The sequence below is a fragment of the Scardinius erythrophthalmus genome (assembly GCF_964197995.2).
Source record: "Scardinius erythrophthalmus genome assembly, chromosome: 21".
Lineage (NCBI taxonomy): Eukaryota > Metazoa > Chordata > Actinopteri > Cypriniformes > Leuciscidae > Scardinius > Scardinius erythrophthalmus.
Window position 1 is genome coordinate 30,189,993 of NC_138241.1, and position 26,199 is coordinate 30,216,191.

The window sequence follows — 26,199 nt, forward strand, 5'->3', positions numbered from 1 at the left end:
CCAAATATTTGAAGGATATTGTATGTAGGCAGTTGACAGCAAGATCTGTGTATGTATTTGTGCAGTACCTGATGAAGCTGTTGGGGCTGGTGGTGGGTGTCGTCTGTTTGGAGGATGGGGTGAGCGTGCCTTCATCCTGTTCACTCAGGGTGTCTATGGTGGAGTGGTTATCTGGGGTGGCAGCTCCACTGCCCTGGGGGGTGGACTGAGTGCTCACTGGCTCCAAGCGGGAACTATAGAACAACATGGCCAAGAATAAACCAAACCTGCTTTTGCGATGAAATCTGCATTCACCTGAGCAAAAATGAATGGGAAAAGGGCTGTACCTGGAGCGAGAGTGGTTGCCGAGCTGATACATGTGTGGGTTGTACTGGGCCATGATTGTGATGGTGTCACACTGCTGGCCAATGATGAGCCGTGCTTGCTGCTCAGTGGCGTTACGCAGATTTATCCCATTATACTGAGGGAAAGAAACCAAAATGAATGTGAGCTACACAATGCATATTAGTATTTGACATGACATGCAGCTTTACTGATCACAAAAGAAGAAGAAAAAGAACATTGTTTTTTACTAATATTTTCATCATTTAGCTGAGCAGCAAAATAAGTCAAATTAAAATAAATAAAAATACATACAACAAGATAAAATTGCATAGAATAAAATAAGAATAAAAGTAATTAAATTTCTTAAAATAAAACTGCACAAAATTGCAAAGATAAAATGACAAAAAAGAAAATAAAAAGTGCATAACATTGCATAAAATAAAACAGCATACAATAAAATAGCAAATATGCATTATATTCCATGGTGTGATGGTCCTCAATATGACATGTGAAATTCTCTAATTGGGCTGTATTTAAATAAAAATAGTCATGAATTTACATTTTCCATAAAAATGTAAAAAGACAAAAAAAAAAATTGAAAAGCCTTTAATCATTGGCAAACTTATCAATTTCTTTATTCTTTTCTCTTAAAGCCCATCTGGGTTATGGATGTCAAGTATTGATGTATACTAACCTCCAGTAGCTGGTCTCCATACTCCAGCCCAGCCTGGTGTGCGATGCTGCCCCCGGTCACCTTGGAGACAAAGATTCCACCATTCTCTCCACTCACGATGGAGATGCCGAGAGGCTCCGCCCCTTTGTGCACGATGACATTCCGTGGCTCCTCCAAGTACGGCCTGCCAGAGCGATAAAAGTGTGTGAATTTCAAGATCAGAGATAATCAAGAGCGGAGACAGAATCTGGTCTGCAGACAGAGGAGAACCATGCAGGTGGATGTAGAGCAAGAGACATTTACTGAAGGGGCAGTTTGGAGGAGTAACTGCCACACAGGCACAAAGACAGGATAGAAAGCGGAGGGAGTGTGCATACAGGACTTCAATAAAAGATCCAGAAGGTTGTACATTGATTCTTCTAACCTAAATATTTAAATATGCCTGTACAAAAGACTGATTAACAGTAAAAACATGCGCTAATGTTACAGCTCCTAGACCAGACAAAATATCAACGCTTCCCTGGCAAGTATGCAACATTTCAAAAGAGATCTCTGTATCCCTGAGTAAAGAAATTATTGAAGCTGTTGTAAGTATGGCAGCCTTCTTGCTATCATCATAGACAAGTTTGATTTGTCAGACATAATAATAATTCCTTACTGCAGCTTTAAACCACCTTTAGCGTTAGTGATTGATTGAGAAAATCTGGATCTTTTCGGGACGAGAGCAGCCAAACTGACATGCAAATCATAAATGTCTCTCCAATCCAGAACGGTAAGCACTTAAGACATTTACTCAAAAAAAAAAAAAAAAAAAGAGCTAAATCTGCTGTGTACAGATTTAACATTCATGAGGAATCTCTTGCTGAGCAGGTTAATCAAGAAAGTAAATTAGAAGCAGCAGGTAAAATTACCCAATAACACCAATTAAACTCCACTTCAAGGAAAATGTTGACAGATTCTTAAACTTGATCCTCTCTCCATGTAGTCGTATTAACGGGATATTTAAAATGAAAATTCTTTCATCATTTACTCACCCTTATGTCATTCGAAACATGATTGACTTTCGTTCATCTTTGAAACACAAAAGAAAAATATTTTTAGGGATGAACCAGCATCGGTATCATGCCAGATTCTGCGCTTCGTAATCGTAAAAGTAATCAATATCAATTTTTGATCATTTAAAAAAAATCTAATTGTATATTTTTTTATTCACATGTATGTGCGTTGATCAAAGACTTGGATTTAAACGCTTAATTTATCTGGATTTATTTTTATGACCCTTCTGAAGTGTTCAAGTTTTGGATGCGTGCACTTTCAATAGAGGTGCATAAATCTCTAAAAAAAAAAAAAAAAAAAAAAAAAAAAAAAATTTATTTGTGTTTCAAAGATTAATGAAAGTTCGGTTTGGTGAGTAAATGACAGAATTATCATTTATGGGATGACAACTAACCATTTAAAATGACTAAATAGGGACTCTCAAAACTACACATTTTCTAAATCAGCCTTTGGGTTGCTTGAGCAACTAGTTGACTAATTGGTCAGAGTCAACTCATTTTACTTCTGTAATTTGGCATTTCCATGTGGTAAATCGAATTATCGTAGCAGCACTAACACAAAGCCTGGGTTGTATACCAACACAACACAGAGAAGCAAGGATTTCTACAGCCAACCACTTGGAACAAACAAGTACGTTTGTCAGGCATTCCCTGTGCGTAACTGGCAGGGAACAAACCTCAAGCTTCTGAGAGATGAGAACCTAGGCCTAGCAGCCAGAGGGATTCTCAGAAAGGATCTGTTACGGTACAGAGATCTGAAAGATTCAGAGGAGCAAAGAAGAGAGGAGACAAACAGATTGTGAAAGAGAGAGAGACACACACAAGGGACTCTGGAGGAAGACAAATATTTAGAAAAGAATTATAATAAATGCATAAGAACAACTGGAATGAGTGACCTAGTTAACAAATCTCTGCTAAAAGTCGATCAGAATTTTATACGATGGAGCAGATTAAAATAAGTTATCATGCAGTGAGCGACGGTGATATGAACGGCTCATCCTTCAACATACATTATTCTATACTGATGCACAGACCAATTATTCGAGTCAGATAAAGGGATTCTGAGCTTGGCGGGCTGCTGTACGTGGATAAGAGCGAGCTGTTGCTTGGCAACCTGATGAAGGGTCTGGGGGGGGGGGTGCGCAGCAGGAAGGGACTGAGGCAGCAGGAGTGTACCTGTCTTTTCTCCGCTCTCCTGTGGGTACAGGGCTGACGGAGATCCTGGGCAGGGTGGTGATGGAGCTCTGAGACTGGCTGGAGGCGAACGAGGACGTCTCGAGGTTGAGAGGAGACAGGGGTGGGGTGATGAGACTGGGACTGCTGCATTCTGAATGAGACAGGGACCCTGATGAGCAACATGGATGAACAACAGTCAGCCTGTGTTCTAGAGAGACAACAGCTTGTTTTTACAGCTTTTTGACACCTTTGAACAACAATCAATATAAATCTTTATATTTATGAATTTGCCATAATATATCTATGTTATGTATTAGATTCAAAATGATGATTGCAGTTAAACCAGAACATAAATTAAGTTAATGTACCAATATAACAATACACAGTAATAAACAGAACTTACTCACAGACACTAGTTTCAAAACGTTTTGGTGTCTTTTTTTAATAAATACAGTAAATGTATAATGTTATAATATATGCTATTCCTTTTGATCTTTCTATTCATCAAAAATTCTTACATTTGTTATCATGATTCCCAAAAAAACATTACACAGCACAACCATACTCAACACTGATAATAATAAGTAATGTTTCTTGAGCACATTAGAATGATTTGTGACACTGAAGACTGAAAATGCTAAAAATGCAGCTTTGTGTCACAAAAACTTAACTGAGACACATAAATTGCATTTTAAAATACATTTAAATAGAAAAAAGTTCTTTGAAATTTGTATATTTGATCATATAAATGCAGCCTTAAAGGAACACTCCACCGTTTTTTGAAATAGGGCTTATTCACCTTCTTTCTTACATTTAGATAGGTGGGCAAATGCATTTTTGTCTCAGTGCATGCATTGTTTTAGTTTGACAGGGTCGGCGCTAGCTTAGCTTAGCATAATGAATAGAATCTTTTGTTGCCAGCTAGCATGTCCTGAGTAAAAGTGATATAAAAAAAACAAACATCTAATTACTTCTTGTGGCCTGCGTATTCACAACAAGAACAAATAGCGATGCAGATTAACACTAGGCGATTTCCTAGGCAGATATTGACTTATATATTAAGGACTATATTAGGGGGAAGCACAGGCGAAGCACTGCTACTTGGGCGTGATATCTCTGCGCCCAAGTAGCAGTGCTTCGCCTGTGCTTCCCCCTAATATAGTCCCAAGTCAATATCTGCATAAGAAATCGCCTAGTGTTAATCTGCATCGCTATTTGTACTTGTGAATACACAGGCCTCAATAAGTAATTAGGTGGGTTTTTTTTTATATCACTTTTACTCAGGACATGCTAGCTGGCAACAAAGGATTCCATTCATTATGCTAAGCTAAGCTAGCACCAACCCTGTCAAACTAAAACAATGCATGCACTGAGACAAAAATGCATTTGCCCACCTATCTAAATGTAGGAAAGAAGGTGAATAAGCCCTATTTCAAAAAATGGTGGAGTGTTCCTTTAATGTGAGCATAAATGTTTGTTTCTTTTTCATCAAAAAAACCCTGACCCTACTGTGGTGGCAAACAAAATTCTATCACTGAATAAGAGACAAACATCTCCCATTGTCTGTGATGAGGTTTATTTTCTTGCAAGAAAAGGCCAGCAGTCATGCAGTCACACAGAGTCGCTGCAGAGTGTGACAGTGAGGGGAGGGCATCCTTTCGCCTTTATAGTCTTGACTCCCAGAATGTTATCTTTCTAGGCCAATGATGGTATTTTCAACCATACGTGGAACATTCTTAGACTTGTTCATCATATTGTATCCTTGACAGGAGGCCCTCCTGTCACCTACCAACACTCTTTACCATTCCAATACAATGCCGTATTAGAATAAGGGTGTTTTTCCTTTTACTGTCATATGATGGTACACACATCTTAAAGATAAAATTTCTTCCACACTACGAAGACATGTAACAAGAAAAGATTGTGAAATTATTTGAATGGTACACTATTTAAAGCTTAATGGCCAAATAAAATAAATAAATAAATAAATAAATAAATAAATAAATAAATAAATAATAAAAATCACAAAAATATTTTGTAGTCTGAACCCGGCATCAAACTTTGTGTATGATTCCTCATTAAACAAAGAAAATGTTATATATGCACTATGTTAAGTGTAGACTCTTTGCCTCGGGTTATTTATTCAGGCTTCCAATATTTCAGTGTACACAAATGTCAGGCTTGTTTGTGCAAAGTCTTCTCTACTTGACATGTTTTATTTAATTGAGCTTAGTCTGACATTTTAATTACCTTTCCTGTACCATATTGCTGCTAGTGGTTGTTATTTACAGTTTTACCAACTGCAGTGCGGAAGAAAAACACTGGATTAAAAAGCTAAATTCATTTATTTAAGAAATATTTCTGAAATAATTAAAGGGATATTTCACCGCTGGAAAGATGAATGTGTATTTAAATTGGGTCATTTATGTAGTAGAAATGTGAAATTATTTTAGAAGTTGGGGCCTTCTAGACTGAGAAAAGCCAGAAAATGTATTTTTGGCTCATGTGGATGAAAGACAACTCCCAGAATGCACTTGCTTCGCTGCCCTAAGAGGCCACTCCTAAGCCACGCCTACCAGTTACAGAGGGCAGTATTGGAAGAAATCATACAACAAGGCTACTAGTTGACTCGAAACTGAAAAGACGCCGTTTTATCGTAAGATCCCACCCCGTATGGGCGGTAGAGATGCGCGGATGGGCTATTATTTCATCCGCAACTGCATCACAAAACTCATCATCCATCCGCCATCCATCCGCACCAAAATTTTTGGCCAATTTTCAAAACCGCACCCGCCCGCCATCCGCTGATTGGTGTATACATATATTTTTCATTTGATTGGTTCAACCGCCCGCCACTCGCCCAAATTTAATTAAAATATTATTTTTCGTCACGTCATCCGCCCGATCCGCGGTTTTTCCGCGGAGTCCACGGCTGTAACTGCCAACCGCGCATCTCTAATGGGTGGGTTGAAAACATGCAGAACTAGCTCTTACTACTGGCTGTAGTCTCTAGCCTCTGGCCAAAAAAGCCTCCGATGACGCAAAATGACGAGTTTTGCGTCACCGGAGGTTTTTTTCCAGGCACACAATATACAGAAATCTCTCGTCTCAGGGGGACATGAGGGAGGGAAGCACGGCCATTCGAAAATACTACCGGTTTCTACTGCTAATCGGTGAAGTATCCCTTTAAACTTGCACAAAGAGGCCAGCTGACAATTTACCAAACTACATGAAATATGTATCGCTGCATAAAGCCTAAAGTTTATCCTGTGCAGTATGTAGAAAGAGGTACACTAGTACTGCAGTCAGAACGTAAGATGAATTGAAAGATGCTGGATTCATGGGAGGAGGCTCACCTCTGTCTGAGCCCAGTATGGAGCGAGGATAACGCGGTGTGGAGGGAATCTTTATCCTTTCAGTGCGATACTGCAAGTTGTTTGATGAACCTTCAGGAAACAAAAGAGAGAAGATGAGGAGAACAAACTAAACACACACTACTTAAAATCAATGGTTTAGTGTGTGAGGGGAATAGATGACATGTATTATTAAAGACACAGACTGACCGAGTCTAGCGCTGGATGGCAGGGAGTTGGTGCCGTGTGAGGCCCGGCTGCTACGGGACGACTCAGAGTAGTCTGCGGTGCGTTTCTGGCTCAGGTCCAGACTTAGATGTCCTTGATGCTGAGGACTAAGATGGAGAGAAGAAAACTGAGCAGGCCAGATCAGCAAACACTGGTTTTGGAGAAAGGGAACAATTATTCTCCTGAGAAATAAAATAATTGTCCTGTTTTTGACCTACAACAGCTCATTTGTTCTTAGTATGACAATGAAAAGTTTGCATTTTCATGCAATTCATGCATTTAGAATCCTGTATTGAGATGGGTCACTGTGATTTTGTCAAACAAGACATGTTCCTGGATCAACAACTTTTGTTGATCCTGGACCAACATTCTTGTCCAAAAACAAAAGTCTTAACTCTATCCCTAACCCTAAACATAACATAAACCTAAAATCAGAGAGAAATGATAGGTGAATTAGAAAGGTGTAGAAGCCCATAACCCTGGTTGTAAGCTTAAACTTGACATTAACTGTAAACCAATCGTTCAAATCTGATTGGTTGACTGGAATGTTGTTCCAGGATCAACAAGGGTGTTGTTCCAGTAACATTTTCCATTTGTTGAAATCACGTTCACTCTGTGACTCTGACCGAGTTTTCATATTTCATGGAGGTAGTCTTCAGTAGAAGTACAGTATATATGTGTGTGTGTGTGTTGGTTGTCTCAGTGGGAACTGTGGTACCTGGGGTGTGTGTGCTGCTGATTGATCTGGCTGGTGACGGAAGGGCAGTTGTTAGTTTGTACTCTGTGACTGCGCACCATGTAAACAGGGTTCTTCATAACGGCTGTTACCGCAGGGCAGGGGGCCAGTCCTCGATGTGCTGAGTCTGAAGTATAAACACAACCAAATAACCAATATTTTATGTTAAAATAATTGTGGCTACTGCTCTCCTCACACAGTTGAGTCAAGAGTGAAATGTGTTTACCCTTCAGAAAATGTTGAGCGTCCCCCACCGGTCAAGCACTGACTTATATTTGAGCAATATTATGTTCTATTCATTTTCTATCTAGGTAGCCATTTTTGACACTCTATTACCAAAATTTGGGACATGTAGAGCTTTATTTGCTTTAAATTATAGAATAATAGAATAATGAACATTAAATCAAAATTAAAATTAAATTTAACTAAGGTAATAGGAATTCGTTTTTTCAAACTTAGCCTAAATTATGCCGTATAGAATAGCTAATTTTGGACCAAATGTTGGTTTGTACTTCATAAATTTATATTTCTCTTAAATTAAAGAAAAAATATTGTTGGATTATTTTCACTTTCAATAACTTGTGTATCAGGATTGAAAGCAGTGTTGACTATATTAAGGCGTTTGATGTGCTAAACCATAACATACTTTTACCTAAATGATCATATTTACATTTTTCAGTTAATACAATTAAATGGATTGAGTCTTATTTTACAACAAGGAAATTGAAACATACATTTCCCAAAGAGACTTTTCCACAGGTGTTCCTCAGGGGTCTACCCTGGGGCCACTACTTTTTAGTTTGTACTTGAATGATCTAACACATGCCAGTCCAGATGTACATACTCAAATGTAGGCAGATGACACTTTGATTTATATGCATGCCAAAATGAAAGAACAGGTGGCACGTACATTATCTTTTGCAATGTCAAAACATTTCTGACTGGCTTACTCAGTGCTGCTTAATAGTAAAAGTTCAGAAAACTGCATGCATTTTAAAATTAAAAAGAAGGAAAAGGTCCAACCAGATATCGTAGTTAATGGCGAAAAATTACAAATTGTACCATATTTGAAATATCTGGAGTTATTTTAGACTCTCACCTGACATTCGAAAAGCACAAGTTTTATCTTAGAAATAACAAATTTATATATAGCGGTAATCAACTTTCAATAGAAGCTGCTGAAGTGTTTTTGCATTCTACTTGTATTCTTTTTTCTTTTCTTTTTTCTTATTGCATTACATCATGGTCACAAGCAGGAAAATCCACTCTCAGATTACACATAGCAAGTTTATATAAATGTGCTTTAAAAATATTTGACAATAAACAAAATAGATATAATCACTGTTATATAACCAAAAAGTAAAATATTCTACTTTTAATAATTGTGTTATATTTCACATTTGTTGTTTAATTTGTTAATAACCTTGTACCACCATCTTTGAAAGAATTTGTCTCTTTGTGTGCTGAGCTCACAAGACAAACATGAGCTTCTTCAAGAGGTGATTGCAAAGAGCACTTTAGAGCTTCTGACTTTGGTTGTTCAGCTTTTTCTCTAAGAGCTGTTAATAACTGGAACAAGATACCAACTAACATCAGACTGTTTTATTCTAGCACATTTGAAGTTACACTTGAAAATATGATTATTGATGAGTCTTTGTTTTAGCCAAGTCATGCGATTCACTTTTTCCTTCCCAGGGACTGCAGATGAAATTTAGCTCTGTAGCTAATTCTGGGGCAGTTATTGACTGTTCATTGTCCCTATTAAGTGTGTGTGTGTGTGTGTGTGTGTGTGTGTGTGTGTGTGTGTGTGTGTGTGTGTGTGTGTGTGTGTGTGTGCGTGTGCGTGTGCGTGTGTGTATATATAAACAGTACAGCTAAACCAATTTGTGTAAAACTTTACTTGTCTTCCTGTCATGCATCTTCAGTGTCCAAATTTAAGGAATCTTACATTTTTTAAATATAAGGTATATCATGTGTTAACAAAGATGTGACAGCCCCTTTATTTTACTTACAGATACTTTTTATCATAGGTTATGTTGGATAATAGATAAATCAAAAATATGTGTAGTTTTTAGACAATATGTACAATATGTAAAGTTCCCATAAGAAAAAACATGGAATTATGCCATTAACTAAATGCGGCACCAAGTGTAGCCATTACACATTAATGTAATATGCCTCGCTTTGGCTTTTGCTTGTGTTCAGAATTGAGTTCCACCTATAAGTAAAGGCAGCTGCTCTTGGAGACAGATGAGCAAACGGCAGGGAAGCTCAGAAGGCAGCCACTCTGGCCAAAGCTTGAACATTCAAATCAAGTAAAAATAGACCTCATTATCACACAAACCCCATGTGAACTGTATAGTCACATGACACAGGCATCAAGCAGCACCCATAGTGGGTTGTCCTGTTTCTACAAAAATCTACAGTTATACAGTAATATATATCATATATTAAAATCTATATTTTAGTTAGTGTAAAATACTAGATTATATTACTATAATTAGCAAATTCATATTATAAACGCATTACGTCTTTACATGAAAAAATAAAATGTAAATACTGTATGTAAATGCATTAAATGAGACCTAATTGACACATTGCAGGGCTCAAACATAAGGATGGCCTTATGCTGTGACAAAAGATCAGAAAAAAGATAAATGCATAAAATTGTTGAGACCTGCATTTTCATACTAAGCGACGACATGAACACTCAGAGAAGAAATAGGCTTTGTTCAACAAGCCCGTTCATACATATTCAGCATGATTATCATAAATGAGCAATTCAATTACTCAGTACCGACTTCACCATAAAATTAAGTAAAACATTCATTTTGTAGGACGCCTTGATCAGAATAAAGATGAACTGCGCTCCACAGAGCAACTGTAGATGGAGAGCATGTAGAAAGTGTTGTTAAAGAGATACATTGAAATGCACCATGGGTGGCTTGGGTTGTGATTAGGGCAGGTGTAACTCACTGGGAGGCAGGGTTCCATTATAAGCTGTTGGCACGAAACCCACACTGTGTCTATGAGGTCGGTTAGGAGAGGAACGCAGTATTTCCCTCTGCTCCAGAGAGTCACCATCATTTGAATAACTCTGCCAAACACCCACACACACACACAATATTAGATAATGCAGTATACAGTTCTATAGAAAGTTATAAATGTTTCTACATATTATAGAATATCCTAATAAATGGCTGGTTGGCTAATAAAATATACTCAACATTTTTCATTCTTTACATCATATTCAAAATATTGACGTGTTTGCTACTATAATCACTATATGGATATTTTTCTTACAAAAACCCTTCGCTTCACTTCAGAAGGCATTTATTAACCCACTGGAGTCGTATGGATTACTTCTGGATGGATGTGCTTTTTAGAGCTTCAAAAACGTGTGCACTATTCAATGCCATTACAAAGCTTAAAAGAGCCAGGATATTAATATTTAATATAACTCTGATTGTGTTTGGCTGAAAGAAGAAAGTCATATACACCTAGGATGGTGAGTAAATTATGGGATAGTTTTAGTTTTTGGGTGAAATATTCCTTTAATATTACTTCTACATTTCTGACTCAATACATATCATGTATTAAAATATCTATTTTAGTTAGTGGAAAATACTAGATTATATTACTATAATTAGCCAATTATAAAACATTCATATTAATAAAGAACGCTAAGCTAGTCTTCTGCACATCATCATCATCGTGTGTCAGCACTTCTAATGTTCTCTTCCCCGCTCTCTTTCTTCCTGGTGCAGTGGGAGATCAATCTCAGGCTGCGAGGCTAATTAAAACTGGGACGGCTGGCTGTGTCAAGCCCAGCGGATCTATAAATTCACCTGGAAGCTCTGGAGAGCAATGGTCTGAGGAGTCATCCTGCGCCTGAGGGCCGGGGCCGATTTGGGCCTTGGACGCTTCACTTCTGGTTCCTCGGGCCGCATCCGACCAATGTCCTCCTCGCAGGACTTCCTGGAGCTCAAGACCTTGCCCTCGCGCCCCACCTCGGTGAAGTACAGGTTACCGTTGCGGTCCTCCTGCTTGGGTTCGGAGATAGAGATTGTGGTGATGGTGGACTCTGAGGTGGAGCTTCCCTGATGTTTGTGCTTGAACTTGAAGGAGTCGCTTCGTGTGGGTGGAGTTGGAGGTGTTGGGGCGGAGTCTGCTTTCAAAGGTTGAGGCGAATGGTAGTCCGTCTTCGAGGGTGTATCTTGCCTTTTGAAGGCATCGGCTTCAAAGATGGACTTCCTTTGCTTGGGTGACCTGTAGATGGAGAGTTGCGCCGGGCTGTCAGTTGACATGGAAACACCCACCACCATTTTAGGCCAAGTGCCGCCACTGTGTTTCTTCTCTAGGGTGGTTTCCAGGGTAACGCATTCGGGGCCGACTGACTCGGAGCGGGTATAGCAGACCTCCTGAAAGGCACTGCCGCTGTAGCGGGCCAGTCCCAGCTCTGAAGCGGGTCGGAGTGTGTTAGGGTGCAAGGTGGCGATTGGGAAGACCTTCCTTTCGGAATAACCACTCTCCTCTGCGTCTGTCCTGGTCTTTCTTCTCTCGCCTCCCGCGTCCCCACTATAAATGTCCGTCTGAGTGGAACTGTTGTGTTTGAGGTTTCTGCTGTTTCGTGAATGAACATCTGACAGGTGGATTCTGCCGTTAGATTTTTCAGCCTCCCTCAGGCTCTCAAAGATGTTCTGCCCCGATGTGCTCCGAGGAAAGAACTGTTAATGGACAGGTTCAGCATGACTGGCATAGTTAAAACACCACAACATCAATAATACAAACATTCAGAGGTACAGTACATAACCTGCAGTTACTGTGGCTTATTTCATAAAAGGCTGGTTTTAGAGGATACACGAGTATTTCTGGATTTCTGGCCTCAAGAAAAAGGATTGATTTAGCGATGTACATTGCTATGGTATCTTGCACTACATACCTAACCTGATCCAGAACAAGTTTTCATTCTGAATAAGAGATTGCAAACCAAAACTGGACCAATCGGATGCAAGCAAGATGACAAATGACATATAGATGATGAAATAAAGTCTCTCCCAATTCACTCTCAACTTTTAAAATTCCTAAACTTACATTTTCATTTAAAATCTTTGTGAACCTATATGAAATATTAATTAAATCAATTTAGTCGATTCACTTGTATTAATTTAGTCTGATCTTTTCTGCTCCCTTCTCAAACTTTAGGCCTGCCTTGTAGGAAATGCATTTAAACTCATGATATTTTTCAGAACAGTCTCTTAATCTTCAGCAGAGAAGTGAATTGTGCCGACTCTCTCGAATCAAACTGACGCTCTTCATGCGTCCCGTGATTGGCTCTCACACTTTCAGGTGCACATGCTCAAGATTTGTTAGGTTTTCTCAACTCTAAACCAACTCTGAAACTCAAGAGTTTGTTCAGCTAGCTTTGTTTAACAGGCCACAGGTCTGTTAGAGTTATTTCATCCAATAACAAATTTACTCATTGCCAAGCTCCACCCCAATTCATGTTCTTCATGTTTATTTGGGAATCCACAGAATTTGTTTAAAGTTATAAAATGATGTGTTTATGCTTTCAGGGAACCTTGTGTAACTATGTTTGAGAAATTATAGGTCAATATAAAAAAAAGTATATTTTTAGAATTTTCTTTTGTAAAATTCAGTTCAAAACTATTTAAATGCTATCTTAACGGTTAGTATTAGTCAGTAACTTGGCATTACGCAGGGGCTTAGCAAAGGCAGTAATGAGAACAACTACAAACTAGCCTAATTTCCAAACCTGACTTCCTCAGTAACGCTTCAAAGTTGGTATTCTAACTTAGACACAGCTGTCTCAAATACGACTTGGAATAAATGTCACGGCAGCATCTTGGCATTTGGTAATGAGAGCGGCGTACACGCTCAGACAGCAGTGAGAGAACAATCACCTTCATGAGGGAGAGAGCGAGCGAGTCCCTGCCGCCCCTCAGCAGAGCCTCACATTCACTCAGAGATTTGTTATCCAGAGCGATCCCATTTATCTAGGGAAGAAGAAATTTAGGTCAGCGCTTCACCAAAGAAAAGTGCCAGCAGACTTTTCAATCCTTCTATTTTCAAACTCAGAAATGACTTCGGAAACTTAAGAACAGAGACAATTGATGCCTGGTGAATGAAAGGATGGTGAACTTTTAAGATCTCCAGTTCAGATAAATCCTTCCATCTTTTTAAACGTAAAGGGATTGTTCACTCAGAAATAAAAATTCTGTCATTTTTTACTAACCATCAAGTCCTTCCAAACCTAAATGTGCACTATATTTCAAAGTACCGAACTTGTTATTTATCAAAAAATAGCTCTCAAATCAAATATGGTGCTATTAGACATCAGGTTTGATGTCGGCAACACAAAAGAACCAATCGCGTCCAATTTCAAAAGGCATTTAATGTGATTTTGTAGTACATACAAATAATGTAGTCCATTTGAGCACTTAACATAGGTGTTATTAGTGGACTTTTTTTTAGTCTATCAGTGTTATTGCTAAACTATTAAAATATATTTTGTTAATTAAAATAAAGATTAAATAAAATATAAATACAGAAAATCTAAACAAAGAAAATTTTGAAATGTTGCCTTGAACTAAAACTGTATTTTTTTATTTATTTTTTTACAAAATTACAACCTTATAGAAATATTTTTAAAACAAAACCTAATAAATGTCAAAAGCACATAAAATGAATAAAATCATATTGTAAATTGAAAACATAAAAATAAAAAGCTAATTGAGAATATGAATAAAACCTAACACTGAAAAAAACCTTCCTCAAATTAAGCTATCGTATGACTATGGCAAACTTTTATGATACCTCTGTTGGTGTTTTTGTGTCATTTTGAAGTTCAAAAGTCCCCGTTTACTTTAATTATATGGAAAAAGGCAGCCAGTACATTCATCAAAGTTTCTCTTTTTGTGCTTATGTTTCCTAAATGGCAAACCATGCAGGTTTACAACAATAAGATTGCGAGTAAACAATGACACAGTTTTCTTTTTTGAGTGAACTATTCCTTTCATGGTTAAGATCCAGCAAATGTAGTAACACTATTGATTGAGCCGCCTGACATGGCCGATACTGGAGCCAAAAGGTTACAGATATCAACTACCTATTATCTAGCATGCGAGTTAAAGTAACACCTGATCTGTTCTCAGGATTAACATCTGTGTTACTTATCACCAGAGTGGCAGCTATTGCTTAGCACATCACCTGTCTTATATTCAGTCACCTCCATTTAGGGAGTGGAGTGGATTTGATTGGCAGTTCGTCAAATGAGCCCCCATGCATTTAAGATAAGTAACTGGATTAAAAATGTGCTTCAGTTAGGAGATTGTGATGAGAGCTAAGGTCAGACTTTTATAAGAGCAAAACGTATCCTTGACATCAGAGATCTTCCTTCAATTTGAGAAAGGATCGCATGACTGCTTGATGACTTACGGCAATGAGGCGGTCTCCGATGGTAAGAGATCCCTCTCTGGCAGCTGGACTGCCCGGTGCGATAGCAGCCACGTACACGCCACCCTCAAGAGTGATACCAGCGTCTGGGAGGGTGCAGACCAAAATTAAAGGACATTAATAAGAAAATAAAGGAAATTAGCCATAGAAACGGTCAAATGAGTTGGGGAAGATGTGGGAAGTTACAGAAGTAAGTGATACCTTTGTGTCCGATGAGATTAATGTGGACAGGAGTAACCAGTCTTCCTCCTAAAGATTTTCTCCTGCGAACGACCATATTGATTAGCCCGCCTCCGTTAAGTACGGCTTTGATGACCTGCTTCCTGTCTTTGTGAGTCAGGTCCACATCATTTATCTTCAGCAGCCAATCATTCACCCTATTGAGAGAGAGGCACAGCCGGTCAGGACAAAACTATAAGCAGGGAAATGACTGTAGAATCATTCCAGAGGGCATTATCTGAAAAACACTCAATATCTGAATTCACCTCAATCTTCCATCCGCGATACTTCCTTTGTCCACCCTGGTCACAAATATCCCACAATCCCCTGGTAAATATGGATCATTCACCCCCTCTGCAATATCAAACCCCATTGCCTTCAAATCCATGTCGTCCTGTTGGGAGGATATTGATGGAGAGACAGATGAGACCTCTCCACATGGAGAAAAAATTTACTAAAATGAAGGTAAAGTGATGTGAATGAGCATCCTGGAACAACAATTAAAAAAAAAAAAAAAAAAACTGAAACAAAACAATTATAGTATGTTATACCTTTCTGACAAATACATTTCCTTTGCAGTCATTTATATTTGCTGGGTTAGTATTTTTAATGAATCATTCACACAAATTTGTGAACATACTTGAAAAAAAGGCTTTTCTAGGAATCAGCAGTTTCAATTGCTTCAGAAAATTCTTATATTAGAATAGAAATGCATGTTATTTAGGTAGCAATGTTTCGAAACAACACCAATGTCTGTGGTGACATCCTAAACTGTAAAGTGACTGTACGATTTAAACAAGTTTTGACAGATTTATGAGACATCATACGGAGGGAGGTAAGAAGAAAAGATTAAAGACAGTCAGTTTTCTTCAGTTCCCTACCACCCAAAAACTCTGTGAGTCGCGTGAATGGCCTATTTCAATAATCAAAAAGGCTAAGACTTTGCAAGTATGAACCAGTTCAACAGATTCATTGAAAATAATCAATGACAAAGTATGCTTCTCTCAAAAATATAACATTTGTAGCTTTGTTCTAAATGAGAGTAATATATAGCTAAAAACACTTTAAGTCTAAAACTACAAAAATGTGTATTCCCAACAGAAATTTTGGCTGCACTTTATATTATAATAGATGCACTTATAATGTACTGCCAAATAAATCATTAGTATCACACAGTAATATAAATCACACAGTAATATAACCTAGCTCCATGGGTTAAGGTAAGGTTCAGTGTTCGCTCCTAGTTATTACCCAGTTATTGTAATTACTGGTAATTAATTGGCAAGTACAGAATATGTACATGCAAAACAGGCCTGTACAATAAAGTCCTACTGAAATTGTCTGTCTTTTTCCAGGCCTGGAAAACATATTCCCAGATATGTTCCCTAACTATAATCTACCTTTAAGATCACAATATTTTCCTTCATCCCTTTTAGCTGAAGTGCTTTGGATTCCTGCATTCTTACCCGATCCTTCTCAAACTCCACCACCTCAGTCTCCCACTCTAATGAGTCTGTGTCTATGGCTGAATCATGGGAGCTGTGAGCCATTAGATGGCAAAAACGCGCCTCCTTTTCCAACTGGCTCTCCATCTTCTCCCTTTGTTGGTAGAGAGCACAAAACAAGACAGCCTATTTTCTCTCTCATCTCTCCAAACAGTCATCTAATTCATCTCACACCCACAAAAACCAACACAAAATAGAATGTCAAATGTCAACGGTCTTTGTGAAGATCATCACTTTGTTTAAAAAGCTGCTGATGCAAGACTGGGAAAGCCTCTGTCCTACGGGCCAGTTGGATAATACGGCTTGGCATCAGGACATCTTTTGGCACAGTTTGTGCAATCTAGAAACACCTTTGCTAAATGGAGATGTTATAAAAGCAGCATCAAGGTCACACCTCAAAACTGGGTAGAACAAAACAGGATCAAGTAGTTGGGGAATACTATGATTCATAGACTCAGAGGGAGGAAAGCCTGGAGGGCATCAGTGACGTAAGAAAAGAAAAGTCTAGTGCAAGAGGGTGGGGGTGCTCTGGAGTTTTAATGGCGATGGAATAACCACTAGGGGGCGTTTGAAGCAAGAATTTGATATGACGCATACTGCGTCCCAATTCGCATACTACCCGTCCTAAATAGTATTCGAAATTGGAAATGTCCCAAATCGTAGTATGTTGAAATGAGTATTCCAAAGACACCCGGATGGTCTATCTTTTTTTCAGTTAGAATCTGATGTGCAGATCCGTGCACACTCTAATGGCTAATATTGCCCACAACCCATCGTGCGTTGGAAGAGGATTCGATTAATACTACAAACACGAATAAAGCGTTAAAAAACTAAAAACTTGACGGATGTGCGAGCCCGAAGGTTAAGTAGAGAGGTTTAGATAAAGGGGTTTGAGTGATTAATCAGTATCTAACCTGACAAAAAGATATTTATTTAATGTTACCCACATATATTTCATCTGCAACAGCATTGTGAACTTTTGTAATGTATCATTATGCAAATTGCAAACACATGAGTAGAGTCTCCGCATGAAAAACCCACGACTGGCAGATCAACATGCTACCATTTCTCTCCGAAACGGCAGGAAATTAAATTGAATGTGGAGGATTTTAACTGTGTCAAGATGATAGACAGGGCAGTTTAAACGGTGACAGGATGTGTGTAACTAAGCGACGGAGCGGTCCGTTAAAGACGCAGTTATGGCGAAGTAGTATGTCCGAAAGCTTGCGTTCTATTCTTCTACACACTCAAAAGTATGTACTTTTTCTTCACAAAAACAGTACATACTTTCAGGGTATAGTATAAATAGGTGAATTGGGACACAGCGTGAGCCTTGTAACCAATTAACAGACCCTTAATTAATTCCACCAGGACCATGAATCATTTGCCATCAATTAATATGATTGGCCATTATAAGTGTGAAACGATCTGCTGCTTGTCAGTTCACATGCACAAAAAAAAAAAACCAGATAGTCATTATTTTACCTATCAATTATTTATTTATTTAATGTTATTTTGCATTATGATGTTATTTATTTATGTTATTTATTAATTTATGCATTCATATTTACAAGAGGTTGGGTGTAAATGTAATCAAATGCCTCACATTATCGGTATATTATCTGTCAAAAACTGACAGAGATTGGCAGAAAAGTGTTTACTTGAGCTCTTTAAGTTCCCTTGCCGCATCGTTCCGCTGTTTCCTCATGTCGTCAAGATTACGCAGGGCATCAGCCAGATCGCTGACGGCACGGTCTCTCTCTCTGCGCAGGTTATCACACAACGTCCTGCCAAAACACAACAAACACGCGCTCAAGCATCAGCACCAACAGTTGCTTATTTTAGATAAACTCAATGTCAAACGCTACCGTATGCTCTCTCTCTCAGCAACAATCTTGTCTCTTTCCTGAAAGGCCCAATCTCTACGACACTTGGCCACCTCCGCCTCCTGCACGGCCTCCTTCAGCTCCTGAGACATGGCCTCACACTGCTTCCTCAACACATCAATCTCCTTATTGGCACGCTCCATGTCCAGCGTAGCAGAGTCTTGTTTCTGTAGCAAAAACATCCATGATGAATATTACTGCAAGATAATTTCATCCCCCAAATTAAGACATCTGTAAAGTCATATTAGTGAAATGAGTTATATAAGCTTCACCAAGGAGGTGAGAATAGCAACTTTGAGCCTTACAGCTGTTCTAGAGAAGCTAGAGAGACCTCTAGTGGACTTTAGCAGCACTGCTGCTTCAGCTTCAAGCTGACTGAATAAATCAGCTTTGGGGGTTTTCTACTGGAATAATCCAATGGCTCAGAGCTTATGAGATTTTTATAAGCTTTGTGGTTTGAAGTGTTTGTTTGTGTGTGAATACTGGTGTGAAAAATCAAGACAGGCAGGAACAAAGGTGAGGATGTCCCTTAGACATTTCTGCTCGTAGAACAGCAGATGACTTCAGTGACAGCGGTTAAATATCTCAAATTAAAACCTGAATCTTAATGGTAAAATACAATATAAAATATCACACTTGTTTTTGAGTCATGGTGCAGCAGAAACACAAGTTAATCTGAATCTAATACATAATCTGTTAAAATGTGTTGTTCAAATAGTTAAGGGTGATGATACTACCGTTCAAGAGTTTGGGGTTGGTAACATATTAATGCGTTGGAAAGAAGTCTCTTATGCTCACCGAGTCTGCCTTTATTCAATCAAAAATACAGTAAAACAGTAAATTGTCAAATATTACTACAATTTAAAATTTCTATTATAATATATTTTAAAATGTAATTTATTCTTGTGTTGCCAAAGCTGACTTTTCAGCATCATCACTCCAGTCTTCAGGGTCACATGATCCTTTTAATCCCTTTAATTTGGTATTTAAGAAACATTTATTATAATTATTAATGCTGAAAACAGTTGTGCTGCTTAATATTTTTTGGAAACCGTGATACCAAACTTTTGAATGGTAGTAGTGTATCATATTTATAGATTTCAACCATAGAATTTTTTCATAGAAGTAAACAGTCAAACAGAAACACTTCATTGCAAATGTTGAATCTGAAGATTAGAGAGAGAGAGAAGAGAGAGATAAAGCAGAGAGAGAGGGTGCCTAAGGCCGTGTGTGTATGTGTGTGTATGTGTGTGTGTGTGTGTGTATGTATGTGTGTGTGTGTGTGTGTGTGTGTGTGTGTGTGTGTGTGTGTGTGTGTGTGTGTGTGTGTGTGTGTGTGTGTGTGTGTGTGTGTGTGTGTGTGTGTGTGTGTGTGTGTGTGTGTGTGTGTGTGTGTGTGTGTGTGTGTATATATATATGACAGTTGAGATTCAAATTCAAGAACATTCCGTCAAATTAAGTCTATTGGATTTTTTTGCCCGCTGTGTTGAACATCGTAGGTCCGATTGCTTATAAAAGTAAGAGCACACCTCTCCTCAATAAGCCGGTCGATTTGACACCTCATTCATGGGTGTATAACAAACGATGCGGGAGTTACGGAAGCACCACTAAAAATAAATGACTTCACTATAAACATTTCCATGATTAATTTTACTTCCATTTATCATAGTCTTTTTGGGCCTTGAAAATTCCCTACATCTTCCAGGTTTTCCATAGAAGACTGGATGTAGCTTCAGAATATAAAATAAATGTTTTTAATAAATGTCATTAATGTGACCATATGTTGTAAGCACCTGTCTGGCCTGATAGTATTCCCGTAGTAACTGGTCTCTCTGGATGATGGCTTCTGTTCTCTCTTTCCTGGCCACATCTCTTTCCTCCCGCACAGTCTCGATGTCTTTACAGGCCTGACTCAGCTCTTTCTGGGCCTCCGCTTTGTCCTTCACCTCATGGCAGTATTTTTCCAGCAGCTCGTTTCTCTCACAGATGGCACGGTCTCGATCCACCAGCGATGAATTTAGCTCCTACAAAAAGACACCAACGTCAGCGACAGTTATACGCTATTGATTTAAAGTGCTTTTTCAAAACGACATGTTATATTCACTGGCCGCCTAGCACAAACTTGGGAACAGAAAGGTGATTTACAGAACAGAGAGCATATTATAACAAGGCCCAGTCCAACTTAATCTTGAATACTGTATACAGGGATACAGTGACTGCTGAACGTAAAGATTGTGTGTGCATTTTGGGATATTGCATTAAAAAAAAACACTGAATGGAAAAGCCAATATGCGCATAAATTCAAAATATGTTCACAAAAAACAAATATGCTCAGTGGAGGCGGATGTTTTTTTTTTTTTTTATCCAATAAGAGGACGAGCATAAACTATGATAGCAACATTTAGCAAATAAATCCCTCAATGCACATCTAATAATTAACGTGACTTTGCCTCAACAGTGGATGTGATTGGATAACTGGACTAACCAGCAGACCAGTTTCATTGCACGGCTTCTCAAATACTGGTTTGATCATTTTGAAATGCCTGAGCCAAAGTCTGTCATCAGAATGATTTGGGATAATGGCCTCCCAGAAGCGTCTCACACGATTGCATTCCCAAACATCAGGCATCCGACGCAAGATAACATGACAGTGTTTATTGCATTTCATCTGCACGCTCTGAGAAGCAAGTCATTTATAATGTAGGAAAAAAGAGCCACAGTGGCTTACCCCCATTGCAGCAACTTCCATTTTTATTACAGATATTTTGCACTAATTTCCTAGGAAGTGACAATTTTATTCTCTTGAACACATGGGATGGAAAAGCTGCTTTAGTCGCAAATGTTTTATGATAGTCGCAGCTTTGAATGGAAACATAGCTAATATGTTGTCTGACATTAGTTACCTGTCGGAGAGCTTCCAGCTCCTCACTGGCCACCACCCTCTCAGAGGAGGTGTTTTTGAGCCGGGCCTCTGCCGCTTCCAGCTCCGTCTGCAGCTTGTCCACCTCTTTAATGACCTGGTCCCTCTCGCTCATGATCAGTCTGTATTCATTAAACACAGAATCCCGCTCCTCCTTGTACTTCTCTCCATCCTTCACCGCCTTCAGCTGGAAGTTCTTGTAGCGTGTCACCTCCGACTGAAGTCTCTCCATCTCTCTCTGCAGCTCCTTGTTCTGTGCTGAGGCCTTATTCAGCTCCTGCTGCATGGAGTCAAATCTGATGGGGTTCAAATTAAACATGTCAATTAATTAGGAATTATTTTGATCAATGAATGACTTTATTATTATAATGCTTAAGTACCACTTTTATAAGCGGGGCATGTTAATTGATGAACTGAATTGAAAGATTGGTCATTGACTGTATTGACCGATCAGAAGTCAGGACCATAATTATACGATTTATGTGAAGGATATAAACAATGTATGCATCCTGTATAAAATGTATGACAATATATACTACCCAGACAACAACAACAACAATAAAAAAAATAAAAAAAAGAGTCACTGTTTGTATTAAAATAGGCAAATGGTTAAGTGATTATATGATTGGATCAGTATTGCAGTGATTATGTTTCTAGCATGTTATATGTTTGCCAACAGTTCTTCTAACCCTAAAATAGAAGTAAATGTTGTGATGTTATTTTCATCAAGAGGTGCATCACGTTTTGGTCAAGATCTTGTACTGGCAATGCAAGAGTCCAGCACTCTGTAAAGTCTCCTCCAGCACATCCCAAAGACTTTCAATGAAGTTAAGGGTTTGATTCAAGAGGTGCCAATTCATGTGTGAACATTTTTCTTCATGCTCCCTCCCAACCATTCTTTTACAATTTGCGCCCGATAAATCTTGTCATTGTCATCCTGGAATATGGCCATAATGTGTCTCCCTACATGGTTGTTTAAGAAATGAAAAGCTACACACTCCATCAATTAGGATTAGAAGAACTGTTGGCAAACATATAACATGCTAGAAACATAATAATCAATGCAATAATGATCCAATCATAGACTCTTAAGCATTTGCCTATTTAAATCCAAACAGTCACTTTCTGGGGGGCCGGGCAGAGTATTTTATGTAATGCCTGACATTCACAACTTCTACTCATCCCTCAATCCTTGTGTAAAGTTATTAAGTATTTAGGAAAATCTGATTATGCTCTCAGCTGTTTAACATATTTTACCACAATTCGATACATTCAGTAGCTTGGTTAAAACAAGACCATTCTCAGTAGTAACGGAGTTAAGGCCCGTTCACACCAAGGACGATAACTATAAAGATAACGATAAAGATATAATTCTAAAAATCGTTCTCCATATTAAAGAATAACAGAGTTCACACCACAACTATAACGATAAAGATATGAGGAACGATATAATTGGGATCACTTTCAGAACGATTTCTTTTCAGCTGTCAAACGATAAAACACTGACAGTCAATCAGAATCCATTCTAATTTAAAGGTCTCGCGCATTTAAAATGGGGCGCGCGCGCGCGTGCTTAGAATAAAAAGACCGTTATCGTTCGTTGGTGTGGACGCATATATAGTTATCTTTGTCGTTATCTTTATAGTTATCGTGCTTGGTGTGAACGGGCCTTTATGGTCTGGCAAAGCTGCATTAATAACTCATTTCCAAAGGGGCGTCACCAACGGACGTCGCTCAAATGCCTCTGGGCGCAATTGGATAGACCTAAAACCAATCAGAGCGATCGTCATCATGTAAAGCCATATGCTGCGTCCCAATTCGCCTAAGTTACACTACGCCATAAAAGTATGTACTCTTTTTGAGAAGAAAAGGTATTTACTTTTGAATGTGTAGCAAAAAAGTAGGCAAGCTTTGGGACATACTACTTCGTCATATTTATCGGACGGATCTGTCGCGTGCATCCTGTCACGTAAACTGCCCTGTCAATCATCTTGTCACAGTTAAAATCCTCTATTAAATCTAATTTCATTTCCTACCGTTTCAGAGAGAAATGTAGTAGCACGTTCATCTGCCAGTGGGTCTTTCATGGAGACTGTCCTCATGTGTTTGCAATTTGAATATAATAATGCATTTAAAAGTTGGTGTGCTTCACCAACGGACGTCGGAGTGGATGTCGCTCAAATGCCTCTGGATAGGCTAGACCTAAAACCAATCAGAGCGATCGTCATGTGTAAAGCCCGCCTCAACGTTTCTGATTGGTGCCGCGATTTCGACGGATTAGAAATGGGCTTGAATGAGCTCTTTGCCAGACTACTTGTAGAGCAAATCTAAATTTGCCAGAAGTTGTCTGGGTTTTCCCAGGCTATACATTCAGCACTTTTTGTCTCAAACTCAATACAAAAAAAAAAAATGCTGCAGATTGTGTTTTATGTGACTGCACTGTCTGAAGAAGTTAGAAAGCGGTTGATGTATGACCTTTAAATATAAACAATCTATATGTCTTGTATAAACTGTGTGCTGATATACTTTGTGTTATGTAATGACTGCCAATCAAAACTTCTACACATCCCTAAATCCTTGTGTGGGAATTTGTTTAATAATCAGGCAAAAATCGGTTTAACATATTTTACCATATTTCAATTCATTCCGCGCTTCTTGCCTCAGACTCAGAGCAGAAAATGCCGCAGATTATGTTTGACATGGCATGACTGTAGTTCAAAAGTTGTTGATGTATAATCTTTAAATTTACTCGTAGAGTGTTACACAACACTTAAAGCAGACATTGAAGGCGACTGATGCTGCTCGTACCGTCTCATAGATGAAGACCACTGCTGTTGGTACTGGATGGCTGTGTCGCGCTGTTTAAGCAGAGCGTCAGTTTGTTTTTGCAAGCGCCGGTTCTCCTCCTCCACCTGCTCCAGTCGACTCAGATCAGTGTTGTGACTGGCCACCTTCTCACTGTATCTTTTGCTCAAGACGTCGTATTCCTTCTTCACCCCCTCCAGCTTGTCCATCGCTGTGTCGTAGAGCTTGTTCAAAACCTCTGATGACCCGTTCTCCCTGATTACCTGCATCAAAAAAAGGCTTTCATGAACCTGATTTACTGTGTGGTGTCAAAAGAAAAAAAACAATAAAAAAACATAAAAATACAAAAATTGTAAAATGAGATTAAAAACAAAAGGTTGAGCCTTTTGACACTACTTATTTGTACTTAGGGTATGTGTTCTTGACTACATTGGCCAGTCCAAAAGATATTGTATTGATATTGATATGCAGGCATCTGAAATCCAACTGATTGTCTGACGTCTGAACATTATATATTGCCTATTTTACAATGGTTTTGAATGTGGCTCATCATATCACATTTCAGAGTCTGGACTATCAATGTTATAAATTTGCTTTTATCATCACTTGAATTAAACTTTTACAATGCAAACACCAGAGGGCGATCATGAGTCTATAAAACATCTACTGTACTCGCATGCAAAATGCTGTCACTGTTTTTTATACACAAAAAGGCAACTCTGCATTCAGTATTAAACAAACAGCATTAAGTTCACTTGTTCTGCAAAACGCTGACCTATTAGAACACTATATGTCCTAATGACATAATCGAAGGCAATTCCCTGTCCGGGCAATAAACCCCCACATAGGTAGGGCCTGACCAAACCACAGTGGGATTGCATATGCAGAGTGATTGGCATCTTTATCTAACTCTCCTCTAGGCCATGTAATCAGTGCTTAGAGTATTGACTAACTACAAAAGCCTCTGTCCTTCTCCATCCGTCAGGCAGCACTTGCCCTTCCAGGCTGACCTTTTCAAGCAGGCGGAGTGTGTTTTGTGCAGCCTGTGGGCAGCGTAAGCACTGCTGACGGGTCAAAAACACGCTTCAATCTGTACGCTACAGAACAGATCCTTTGGCATGCCTGATGTAACCACTTTGTGACAATTAAGACCGCTCCAGACTAGGGATGCAACGATTATAGATTTTGTTGGTACGATTATAGTCTGAGGAATAATCACGGTTTCACGGTTATCACGATTATTTTGCATTCATTAATTTCACAACACTATTAGTTTATAAAATCACACGAAAACTCCTTATATTTTAAAGTGTTATTTATTGCTGCTCAGCAACCAAATAATACACCACAAAATAATAATACAAACAAACAAGTCCATTTCTCTCTTTGGAATTAAAGAAAAGTGAAAAAAAAAAGATTTTTGACTTACTTTAACACTGAAAATAAATAACAATAAAAATAAAAATAGCCTTTTGAACTAGTTCATAGTTCTTTTTTTCCATGCTTTTTTTTTTCATTTTTCAAAATGATTGCCACAGCCCATATTGAACCACAGACAGACAATTATTTTATCAGTTTTAACACTGAAGCTATGCGTCAGATGTTTGTTTCCCATCCTCACCGACCTTGTCATAAAACTGGTTTAAATACGACGACTCCTTGCTGCTTTTTGTTTTGATTTAACGTAAGTGATGAGTCGTTCATGAACGATCCATTCATTGCGCCTGTCACGTGACAAATGAACGAAAGACTCTGAAGTTAAAGTAATTATTGATGTTTCCTGTAAACGATTTTTGACGGCATTATAATGATTTCTTAATTCAGAATATGATAAAGATTGCAG

General features: G+C 38.5%; 1 protein-coding gene across 6 annotated transcripts in view; it reads right to left on the reverse strand.

Annotated features, from left to right (window-relative positions):
- Positions 1-26,199, reverse strand: part of dlg5a (discs, large homolog 5a) — a 64,884-nt gene that overhangs the window by 11,289 nt on the left and 27,396 nt on the right. For 3 of the 6 annotated variants that reach the window (XR_014029094.1, XM_081351403.1, XM_081351406.1), the window contains exons 6-25: positions 24,360-24,619; positions 21,535-21,847; positions 20,425-20,655; positions 18,614-18,798; positions 18,407-18,532; positions 16,707-16,839; positions 15,507-15,634; positions 15,223-15,398; positions 15,004-15,107; positions 13,470-13,562; positions 11,394-12,272; positions 10,522-10,642; positions 7,528-7,672; positions 6,792-6,916; positions 6,585-6,674; positions 3,229-3,397; positions 2,730-2,807; positions 1,019-1,181; positions 327-460; positions 69-233 (exon numbers count right to left, since the gene is read on the reverse strand). Coding sequence is in view for 5 of the 6 variants with exons in the window: in XM_081351403.1 (XP_081207529.1) it covers positions 69-233; positions 327-460; positions 1,019-1,181; positions 2,730-2,807; positions 3,229-3,397; positions 6,585-6,674; positions 6,792-6,916; positions 7,528-7,672; positions 10,522-10,642; positions 11,394-12,272; positions 13,470-13,562; positions 15,004-15,107; positions 15,223-15,398; positions 15,507-15,634; positions 16,707-16,839; positions 18,407-18,532; positions 18,614-18,798; positions 20,425-20,655; positions 21,535-21,847; positions 24,360-24,619 (3,818 nt within the window). In the remaining variant the exon portion in view is untranslated. The remainder of the gene's footprint in view (positions 1-68; positions 234-326; positions 461-1,018; positions 1,182-2,729; positions 2,808-3,228; positions 3,398-6,584; positions 6,675-6,791; positions 6,917-7,527; positions 7,673-10,521; positions 10,643-11,393; positions 12,273-13,469; positions 13,563-15,003; positions 15,108-15,222; positions 15,399-15,506; positions 15,635-16,706; positions 16,840-18,406; positions 18,533-18,613; positions 18,799-20,424; positions 20,656-21,534; positions 21,848-24,359; positions 24,620-26,199) is intronic. The other 3 variants (XM_081351404.1, XM_081351407.1, XM_081351405.1) reach the window with 2 other exon arrangements.